Genomic DNA, 11274 nt, shown 5'->3' on the forward strand with positions numbered 1-11274 from the left:
TCGTCCCCAGAAACTGTGAGTAGAGCTTCATCTTGTCAGGGAGGCCCCCCAGGTACCCAGGCTTCAGTTTCTCCTGAGGCACAGAACAGCCGTCACCACCCTTAGACTCAGACTCCCATGGCAGAGAGGCAGGTGTCCCCGGGCTGTGCTTGACCCCCAGCTGCCAGAGGTGAGCGGCCCTAGCCCCCCTCTGGAGGGGGCATCATTGCCCAGGTGATGATTTCTCCAAGCTGTGTCCAGCAGATCCTACTGGGTCCCACCTCCCACCTGTGGGAGGCTGTGGGAAGGCAGAGAACCCCACCTTGCTGTCCCTAGATCTGTCACCACTCATCTCCAAGAGGCAATGAAGTAATCAATTGAAATGGCCTGGGGAAACAAGTCCCCAGTTCTGCCTGCTGGGAGACAGATAGCAGCGGTCCTTGAGCAGTCCCTGGAAAGGTGTGGAGTTTGAGAGACAGAGGAGAGGGAGGTACAAAGCCGTATCTCCCTGCTCTGCTTGCTGGCCAGTTGTGCTCAGGCCTGGGGCTGTCAGGAAGACAGTGCTGAGCGAACAAGCAACTGTCCAGTAACTGAATTTCCAACCAAGCTGGAATGCTTCCAGAGATTTGGGCTCCAATACGGGGAGCAGTTGGACTCTTATTAAGAATAGCAAGAACTGAGGCAGAGTTTCATCCCATGCATTGTCACTGCAGTGACAGTATAGGGACTGGCTTGGGGGAACAGTAGCTGCACAGGGTTCAAATGGCAAATAGATACAAAGTTGAGGGGACACAAGAGTCCAGTGTCCTGTCCAAAGCCTGTCCATCCCAGCTCCCAGGGATGGGACTCACAAAGTCAGGGCTATAGCAGACCCTGGCCGGCTCATTGGAGGTGTCCATAGCTTGGTCCTCCAAAATGTCCACACGAATCTTCTCCTCTTCTGTTTCCCCACCTACAGCCAACACAACAGACACTCACCCTCAGCATCCCACCCAGGCAGGCCCAGGGGCACCCCACCGCTCCCCACATCCCGACCCCAGCCCACTCACATAGGTTGTGTTTGCGGGCAATGTAGCGAAGGATGGCGTTGCTCTGGGTGATCTTGTGAGTCCCATCAATTAAGTAGGGCAGCTATAAGGACAACACGGGCAGGTGGGTAGGCCACGGACTCCCCGGCACCCCCTCCCTTAAGAAAGGGGAGACACGAAACCTGGCACTCACACGGCCTGCCCCTGCTAGCTGCTTAATCAATCCATTGTAAAATGGAGGAATGAGCTGGAGCAGAGAGCATGGGGGACAGGCAGGGACAAGAACCAGGAAGCAGAGAAGCTAGCAGAAGCCGGCAAATCTGGTCACCTTGGAGCTGGGAAAGCAGGCAGTGTAGACACCCCCTCTCACTTGCCCCCACATTGTCGCCACCCCCTGCACCTACATTGGGGAAGTCCAGGCCCAGCTTGAATTTTTCATTCAGCCACTGGCTTCTGTCATAGTCCGGAGCTGTGGTGGAGAAGATGGAGTGAAACAAACCTCCCAGAGCCCACTCTCATTGGGTCTGGGGAGGGGGTTGGGGGTTGGAGGGCGCCCACCAAGGATCAGTGGCCAAGCTCTCCAAAAGGGGGATCTGGGACACTAAATATCACAGTCTGGGTTTGGGGGCTAGGAAGGCTTAAAAGGCTCTGGAACCTGCATGAGTAAGCTTACAGAATGTTTATGCAAGCCCTAAGGGGAACCCATCCCAAACCCCATACAGAGGGTCCAGCAATGCCCTCTCATTCCTGCCTCCTAAGGCCAGCTGCACCTGGAAGGAGTTAGGGAAGGGCAGGCCCTGCTCCAGCTGGGGGAGGGCGGCAGAGGGAGCTGCAGGTGGCCAGGGCATGGGGTGCTGGGTACCAGATCAGCAGGAATAGGCCAAAAGTCAGACTGCGAGGTGGATGCTATTACCGTCCCCCATGGTGTACTTCTTCTCCTCATAGGGTGAGTCTGTGTACTCCAGGAGCAGGCGGATCGCGTGAGCCAGCTGCCAGAGACGCCCAAGGTCGGTGCCTTTAACAGCTGCAGGTACCCTTACAGACGCCAGGGCCCCCACCCGCGAACACGTGCACATACATGCATCGGCACCCCCTCCTCATCTCCCCGCTGCCCCCACCCCCACCCCGCTGCCCCAACCCCACCCCGCCATACACACAGGGGATTCAGAAACGTGCCCACCTGAGAAAGACAGACCGCTGGAAAGGGCTGAACTGCAGCCAGTCCTGAGCAGGAACATTCTGGTTGTATTGGTGTCTACCGCACAGCATTTCCTGCCCCCGTTCATCTCCTTCCCACCCAGGCCGGCGGCCCCCTCGCTCACCCCGCGGATGTCCCAATAACCCAAGATCACCGCCATGGTCTGCAAGCGCTTCGCGGTCTCAGCGTAACGCCTAGACCGAAGTAGGCTGGAATTTCATGGTGGGGGGCGGGGCGGGGCCTACTTGCGCTCCTAGGCCCGGCCTGTGCCGTGCCCCGCCCCGGCCAGCCTCTACCACCCGAGGCTCTGGGCGCAAGCGCTGTGAGGAGAGACGCGCTCCGTCGGCCGTTGCCCGGCGGATGCAGGACGGGTGTAGTGGGGAATGGCCTCCTGGCCTCGGGCTGCCGGGTTTCCCCGACAGCCCGCGGCTCCCTGTCCAGTGCGGAGCTCTCTCTCCAGGTCTGGGAGCTGGCGGGGCGCTCGGGGGCGAGCCTGAATCACAGAAAGCGCACACCCTTCTCCCTCTTCTCCCTGGGCATCACTCCGCCTCGCCCCTATGCTGCCCAGATCTCAGGGATGAGGGGAGTCTCTGGCTGCCAAAATAAAGCCAAAGAGCGGGGTCCTTCAAACCGGGAGTGTAAAGTAGCGCCTGTCCCGGGAAGCCCAGGACTCAGGCCAGTCTGAAAATTCCTCCCAAGACGAGCCCCGGAGAACACTATCGGTGGGTGGTAACTACCGCCCAGGACTAGGGCCAGAGAAATGGAACCCTGGTCTCAGTGTTTCCTTCAGGGCATGTGGAGCCTCAGCCCTTCAGTCACGTGGCTGAGACACTTTAGCTCAAGCGGAAATGAATCAATGACCCTTGAGACTGAAGTTGTGAATGGAAATCCAGAAACAGGCCCAGCCAAGGGCAGGGTTAGGCGGTGCAGTCCCAGAGATGCCCTGCCAGTCAGCAGGATGTCCCTACGTGGCCAGGACAGTGACAGGGAGTTGATGGTGTCACACACAGAATGTGACTGAAGGGGGAAGGGGAGTCCTCTGCCTGGCCAGTCACCTGTCCTGCCACAGAGGGCAGACAGAGGGGGTGGCCTGCAGGAGGGTGGAGGTCTCCCCACAGGATCACAGTCCAGCTGGCCCCCAGCAGACCCTCAGTCCTCTAGTCCACACATTCTGGCCTGACCCTGGCTTCCCAACCATGTGTGCTTTTCTGTGGCTCAGGGAGGCTCAGGTGGCTTCTCAGGTTCTTCTGTGATCTGTGACAACAATGTCCTACTGGTCAGCTTTCTTCCCTGAAGGCAGGAGAGTATTTCAAACTAGGTGAGTAGGACAGAGCTTGGCCCGTGGCTCATTTCCCTTTGTATAAAGGATATTGCAAGGTTTCGTGGATGTATGGAAACATCCACACAGGGTTGGACGGGAGGGTTCTCTAGAATCTTAAAAGGATTTAGGTGAGGGAGGTCTATCCCAGAGAAGTTGGGCTACACAGATCCAGGCCCCTCCTGTTCCATAAACATGTTGCTATGCTCTTGATTTGTTCCTTTGTTGAAAGTCCTAACCCTGCTAGCTCTTCACTCAACAAACATTTCAGTACCTCTACGTGCTGGACTACCTATGTTTGATTCTGAGAATGAAAGAAAAAATTGCAACCCTCAAGAACCTGTGCTTTAGAACCGTGCTGGGCACGCAGTATCTACCAACCACGTGTGGGCAACTGGTACAACTGACAAACTCAGGTTTTCATTTCATTTCATTTTAATGAGTCTTATTTTTAAAACTGATACTCTGGGGCACCTGGGTGGCTCAGAGGGTTAAGCCTCTGCCTTCAGCTCAGGTCATGATCTCAGGGTCCTACGATCGAGGACCTCATTGGGCTCTCTGCTCAGCAGGGAACCTGCTCCCCCACCCCACCCCACCCCCTGCCTGCCTCTTACTTATGATCTGTCACATAAATAAATAAAATCTTTAAAAATAAAATAAAATAAAGCTGATACTCCATTTGGTTATGAAAAGCATTAAGGTGTGTTTGGGACATGCTGGGTATGTGAATCAATTTTTTTCAACTGTAAATATTTTGAAATCTAGACACAGGTCAAATATTTCCAGTGAAAATTTAGGGTCCAATTTGAGATATGCTCTAAGTATAAAGTAAACATCACATTTCAAAGACTTAAGGGTGGGGGGAGGGGAGAAGCTTGTAAAATATTTCATTAATGATTTTTAAATTGATTTACATGTAGAAATTATAATATTTTGGATATATAGGGTTAAATAAAATATATTACTAAAGTTACTTTTTTTTTCTCTTTGTACTTGTTAATGTGGCTACTAGAACACTTAAAATTACACAGATGACCAGAATATTTCCACTAGATGGTGTTGGTCTAGAGCAAGAGGAGGTCGACAAGGAGCCACCTGGTATGGCAGTGCTGGGAGGTGGTCCTGGATCCCACAAAAAGGATTTTCCTCAGGGTCTCCCGACACAGCAGGCAGGTATGAAATGCCAAAGCTCAGCTCTGTTAAAGCCATCCTCTGAGGGGTCCCAAAAGTGTAGTCTGGGTTCAGAAGGAGAATTTTATGTCATGTGTACCTTACCACAATTTTTTAAGTGTGATCTGAAGACTCGCTCTCTGAAAGGCAGTTGTTGTTTTTTTTTTTTTAATGTATCTTCTTTTTTTTTTTTTAGATTTTTTATTTATTTATTTGACAGGGAGATCACAAGTAGGCAGAGAGAGGCAGGCAGAGAGAGAGGCAGAAGCAGGCTCCCTTTTGTGGGACTTGACCCTTGAGGCTCTTGGACATCTCTACAAACAGAACCAGCAGAAGGGATTAAGAGGCCCTGGCTTGGGGTGCCTGGGTGGCTCAGTAGGTTGAGTGGCTCAGGTCATGATCCCAGGGTCCTGGGATCAAGCCCTGTAAAGGGCTCCCTGCTCGACGGAGAGCCTGCTTCTCCCTCTCCTTCTGCCTGCCGCTCTGCCTGCTTGTGCACTCTCTCTGTCAAATGGATAAATAAAAAATAAATAAATAAATAAAGACACCCCCGCCCCAGCTACTGCTGATGGCTCTTACAAAAGGTACTCAAATACCTGTGTGTCCCTTCCCAGAGTATTTATTATAGATCTTTGACAAAGAAAGAACCTCAGGTATTTTCAGTCCCCTTGCTTTTGGGGGCTCCCATCAGAGAAGCCGGAGAAAGCTATGGCTCTGGGGCCAGGAAGAAGGAAGGGAAACTTGACTGGCTATCACCTGCAGGTGACACAGGGCCCATCCTAAGGAAGGGACTAGGTCCTCCACCTCAACCAGCTGCCCACGGGGTTCCAGGGAGGCCTGGAAAGAGATAACTGACATTCCTCAAAGCCCTGCGGATGGATGGAGCCAGCCGGGGATTGCCCATGCGCAGGAAGAATGGCTTCTTGGGGGGGGTGGGGGTGTCAGCACGGCAGAGTGGCCAGTGAAGGGTGGCAGTTCTTATTGCAGTGGATCCTGAAACACTTCCTTAGAAGGATGTTGCAAAGGATAGTGCCTTGAAACATGTCATTGGATTTTTCCCTTGTGGATATGTTTGGTATTCGTTAGCTTTCATGGGAGCAGGAAACGTTCTTCTAAGGGGTTATTCCTGGAACAGGTGGCTTTCCGCAAGCCACTGGTTCACTTTTTCACTTTTATTTTTTACAGGCACAGAATTACCCAACAAATTGTACTTCACTCTCGCCTTGAGTTCTAGGCAAGTCATAGCCAAATTCTGTCATCTGGAAAGAAAACAGGATCTCATGATGTTCATTCTGGGTAAATTTGGGCCCTGACTCACTGCTGTTTCTTGTCTCTTTATTTCATTTTTTCCCCCGATTCACTCACTTTCTACAATTTTGAATATCTTTTTATAAGACTTTTGGGGAAAAAAAAGAATGAGAGAGAGCAAGACCAGAATAGGAGAGAGACAGTCAAGGGCATCTGAGAAGTGTAATTATTGTAAAAGAAAGCAACAGCCTGAACAGTCACCATCAGACACAGCATTGCTTTACTATCTGGGCTGAGAATTTTATTTTTTATTTTTTGTAAAGATTTTATTATTTATTTGACAGACAGAGATCACAAGTAGGCAGAGAGACAGGCAGAAGCAGGCTTCCTGCTGACAGAAAGCCCGATGCGGGGGCTGGATCCCAGGACCCTGGGATCATGACCTGAGCGGAAGGCAGAGGCTTAACCCACTGAGCCACCCAGGCGCCCCAAGGGCTGAGAAATTTAAATGACCGTGATGGACACTGTCACTGCCCTCCAACCAAAGACCATGAGAAATGCAGAGAAGTAGGAAGTTGGTTTTATTGGTCCTTGAAGCCAAGGAGAACGCGCAGAAAACCAGAGTGTCTCAGGAAGAGAGTGTGAGAAGAACCTCATCAGAAGATCCGGGTTCTGCTTGCGTGATGTGAGGAAGGGTCCCAGGAAGCGGGGTGGTGGGGGGCTGTCAGAGTTGAGGAGAGTTCTATGGTTGGGTATCTTGTCACAGTGCCCTTTTGTTTGTGATTAGGTAAAATCATAAAGTGGTCTTGTTTTGTTTTTTCGTGGTCTCAGAGTAACTGGGATGACTTGTCCAGTAGGGGAATAGAATGAAGAGGTACAAATTCCAGTTATCAAATAAATATGTCACGGAAATAAAAAGTACAGTATAGGGAATACGATCAGGAACGTTGTAATTAACGTATGGTGACGGTTGGTACCTATGCTTCTCATGGTGAGCATTTCCTGATGTATGTTAAATGTCAGGTCACTATGTTGTATGACTGAGAGTAATGTAATCTTGTATGTGGACTATACTTTAAGTTTTAAAAATAAATAAGCAAACAAGAGAAGAACAGGGTCCTATTGGATCTGAGCAGCTTGCAACGACACTGAGGTCTACACTCTATGCACACTCTTCTGAGATAGCAGGGGCTACTTTCTTTGTTTCTCAGTTCCCCCACCCCACCTTTGGGCCAATGACAAAGTCAGACGCCAAGACATTAATTTATGAAATCCAGATTTCTCCCAATGCTGGCATTTTCCTAAGGTCAGAAGAGTGTGCATGGAGCATGGAGGATGGAGTTAAACCAGAGCTCATTTTTCTCTTCTCCCTCAATTATAGGATGAGTTGAACTGTCAGCGTGACAGTGGCTGTGCAGTAGCATTGAAGGGCATGAGGCATTGGACAACTGTAAAATCAGCTATTAATAGAAACAAAATGACTATTGGTCCTAGCAATAGGTCTCCAAGCCAAAAGGCACAGTGCTGATTTCCCTTTCAAGGAAGCAAAGGAATTAAGTTATCCTCTTTCTAATAGGATTGATATGATTCGGTTTTGAGTTGACATAATGTTAATCTCGATCCAAAGTCTTGAGCAGAAGCTGTCCACTTCTGAAGCAGCATCTTCTAGAAGGTTCCAAAGAATCTCAGTTTAAGATTTCCAATAGAATGGTCCTGCAGTCCTCAGGAGGAAGTGTTATATATCTTTTGAGCTGGTAAATATTAACCTGAGGATCAATACTTTGCAATTCTAATATTGGGTCAGTTAATAGGATACTAAGATCCTCGAAGCTCAAGGGCAGTTTAACTCAGGTGTCTTTTCCGGAACAGAAAATCTCCTGCTGTTGATCACAGGTGAGTGTTTGGAAAAGTAGCTCAGACCTGTTAATGATAAAGCTAGAGTTATTGTCTGAGTCCCTTGTAGAAGGGAATCGTATTTCAATCATATCCTGTAATAGGCTAGAATCTAAGATTGGTGGGTGGGATTTTCAAACACATGAACCAACCTTTTATTGATTTATAAGAGTATAACCTTTGAGTCCCAGTGGGGGGTTGATCTTATACACATTAAAACTAATGGTAGTATTTTAGGCCGTGGAATTTAAGGAAACTTTGTTAAGTTCAGCTTTTAGGATTCCATTAGTTCTATTTTTCCTAAGGACTATGGATGACAAGAATAGCAAAAGTTTTGAGATAAAAGGCAAACTTTATAGAGTTCCTTAATACTAGTACCAGTAAAATGAGTGTTTGTCATTATTAGAGAGACAAATGGAAATTTCCCGGGGTGAGAGACAAAATCAAGCAAAAAAAAAAAAAAAATTGTTTTTTCTCCAGTTAGTATCATAGCTCCCTGGCAAGAAAAATCTTTAATCTTCTGTGAGAAGAAAACAGAAAATAACCCAAACATATTTATAATCCATTGCTAGAGGAACTATATAAAGTCCATCTGCAAGTATGAAGGGCTCTCAAGACTTTGGTTCTTGTCCACATCCTACCTTGACATGATATTTTAAGACATTGTCAGCAGTGTGACATGTCTTAAAAATATCCTTGGCAATACTTTATAGTACGCCACTGATGTTGGTTTAATATTGTTGCTGGTGTATTTCTGCTATTATGAATAATACTGTGAAGCATCTTTACAAAACTCCATTTAAAAGCATTTGGTTTGGGATGCCGAGGTGGCTCAGTTGTTAAGCATCTGCCTTTGGCCCAGGTTATGATCCCAGGGTCCTGAGATCAAGCCCTGCATCGGGCTCCCTGTTCAGCAGGAAGCCTGCTTCTCCCTCTCCCGCTCCCCCTGCTTCTGTTCCCTCTCTTGCTGTGTCTCTCTCCGTCAAATAAATAAATCACATCTTAAAAAATATATATTTGGTGCTACACATCAGCCATTCCAAGAGCACAAAATTCATCCCTATGCAACTTTTCCCACTTCTGAATTTTTCCATTTTCCAATTTTCCAAATCAGGGATTTATCTATGACAGTAAAAAAATAGCCCCTTTGTTGGGGCATCTGGGTGGTTCAGTCAGTGGAACATCTGACTCTTGATCTCAGCTCAGGTCTTGATCTCAGGGTTGTGAGTTCAAGCCCCACACTGGGTTCCATACTGGGTGTGGAACCTACTTGAATAAATAAATAAACAATTTTTTTTTTAATCACTAAGAGAGTGGTTCTTAAATGTCACCAGGGGACACCTAGGTGCCTCAGTCAGTTAAGTGTCTGACTCTTGATTTGGGCTCAGGTCATGATCTCAGGGTCATGAGATTAAGCCCCATGTCAGGCTCCACACTCAGCATGAAGACTGCTCTCCTCCTCCTTCCCATTCTCCCCTTCTCTCATTCTCTCTCTCTCGTGCTCACTCACTCTCAAATTTAAAAAAAAGTTCTCAGCACACACAGAAGAAATGGTAACTCTGTGAGATGATGGAGGTGTTCATTTCCCTTATTGTGGCAACCGTTTCACAATCTATATCTCTATCAAACCGTCACGTTGTACACCTTACAGTTCCACAGTGCTAGACACCAGTTTTATCTCAGTGAAGCTGGAGGGAAGGATCACAAGAAGGTCTCAGAACCATGGGCAGGAGGAAGAGGGGGAATCTGGAGGCAGCTTCTCGCCGTGGCCTGAGTTCGAATCTGACTTTGCCCTTTACCATCTGGGGCATCTGGGGCGAGTTACTAAATCTCCGTGCACCTGCATCTCCTCTTCAGATTACCGTAGTACGTGCATGCCTCATATGGTTTGTTCATTCTCCAGATTTTTACCAAGCATCTAAATAACGTGCTCGGTACTCTTGTGAAATTCAGCAGTGACCAAAACAGACAAAAGTTCAGACTTGACAGAACTTTCATTTAGTGGGAGTTGTTCGGGAGATTAAATCTGCTAAGACATGAGAAGCCCTTAGAAGCAGCGCCTTGTACACAGTAAATGTTCAATAAATGGGCTCCACCTTCGCCCATGCCTGGCTCTGCTGGCCTCTAGCTGCGGGGCTCCCAGCAGCTGTCAGCATATTTGGTCGTATGGGTTCCCATCCAAGGTCCCTCGAGGCTCTGTTGTTCTTGGTCGTATGGGTTCCCATCCAAGGTCCCTCAAGGCTCTGTTGTTCTTTGAGAATTGATCCCACATTTGGCTGTGGACCTTCCACCTAATAGCTCTGAGAACAACACAGCCTCTGCCCTGATCAAGGGCTCAACTCCTCAAACCCGCAGAGGCTGGAAATGGTCTTGTTCCTGCTTTTTGCCTGAGGGCACAGAAACCTAGCACCAAAAGGCAGTCCCCCGCTCCCCAGCACCCTGGGACATCTCCTTCCCCTGGCCTCTGCTCCTGGACACCTTGAGGAGTGATAACTGCCCAGCAGCCAATTTAAGTGTGACCGAGTTGTTTAGGAAAGGGCACTGTCCCTCTTGAAAGAAGGGACCCGTTTGCATTTACTAATAATCCCAGCCGACAGTTCTTGAATGCCTGTCACATGTCTACTATACACACTTTCTCACTGAATTCTCTTTGAATAACATATTTCTTCCCCCATTTTACAGATGAGGAAGCTGAGGCCCAGAGAAATGAACTAACCTGCCCAAGGACACACAGTAAGTCACCAAGGAACTTTTTGGACTGGCTTTACCCAGGACATCACACTGCCTACAAAAGGTTGCAGGGTGAAACCACAGGACGGAGGATCCAATAACAATCCAAGGCCGCTTCCAAACCCAGTGGGAGCTGACACTAGGCAGACTTGGCAAATAAACTAAGAGGCCCTCATATGCCCAGCACAGCAGATGTTTCTTAGATGGCTTTGTGCCTTTGTATTCATTATCGGCAAGAATCTCAACTTCTCCAGGATGCCTGGGTGGCTTGGTTAAGCCTCTGCTTTCGGCTCTGGTCATGATCTCAGGGTCCTGGGATCGAGCCCCACATCAGGCTACCTGATCAGTGGGGAGCCTGCTTCCCCCTCTCTCTCTGCCTGCCTCTCTGCCTACTTGTGATCTCTCTCTCTCTGTGTCAATAAATAAACAAAATCTTTAAGAAAAAAAAAAAAAAGAAACTCAACTTCCCAAGGCCAGAATATTCCAATGTTATGTAGATCTTATAAACACTTCAAGTGGTGTAAGCATGGCAACAGTTGTGTCAGAGAGAGAGACCATAAGTCAGAAAGAATGTGCTGGAAAGCTTCAGAGCAGTGCACCAGGGGTCAAAAACTTCACTGAGTTGCAAGAGGCCCCTTGTATTAAACCTCTGGGCTTTTGGACAACATGAGAAGATCAGTGGCATTCTGAATACAAACAAATACAAAGCA

The 11274-nt window shown here is 48.5% G+C and overlaps 1 protein-coding gene across 1 annotated transcript in view; it reads right to left on the reverse strand.

The window, feature by feature from the left end:
* Window positions 1-2403, reverse strand: part of LOC116881505 (glutathione S-transferase Mu 1-like) — a 3109-nt gene extending 706 nt beyond the window's left edge. The window contains exons 1-6 of the mRNA XM_032881274.1: window positions 2330-2403; window positions 1921-1996; window positions 1412-1476; window positions 1029-1110; window positions 831-931; window positions 5-73 (exon numbers count right to left, since the gene is read on the reverse strand). Coding sequence (XP_032737165.1) covers window positions 5-73; window positions 831-931; window positions 1029-1110; window positions 1412-1476; window positions 1921-1996; window positions 2330-2365 — 429 coding nt within the window. The 5' untranslated portion in view covers window positions 2366-2403. The remainder of the gene's footprint in view (window positions 1-4; window positions 74-830; window positions 932-1028; window positions 1111-1411; window positions 1477-1920; window positions 1997-2329) is intronic.
* Between the last annotated feature and the right edge of the window lie 8871 nt (window positions 2404-11274).

This window comes from Lontra canadensis, unplaced genomic scaffold (genome assembly GCF_010015895.1).
Source record: "Lontra canadensis isolate GAN:19392208 unplaced genomic scaffold, GSC_riverotter_1.0 scaffold75, whole genome shotgun sequence".
Taxonomy (NCBI): Eukaryota; Metazoa; Chordata; class Mammalia; order Carnivora; family Mustelidae; genus Lontra; species Lontra canadensis.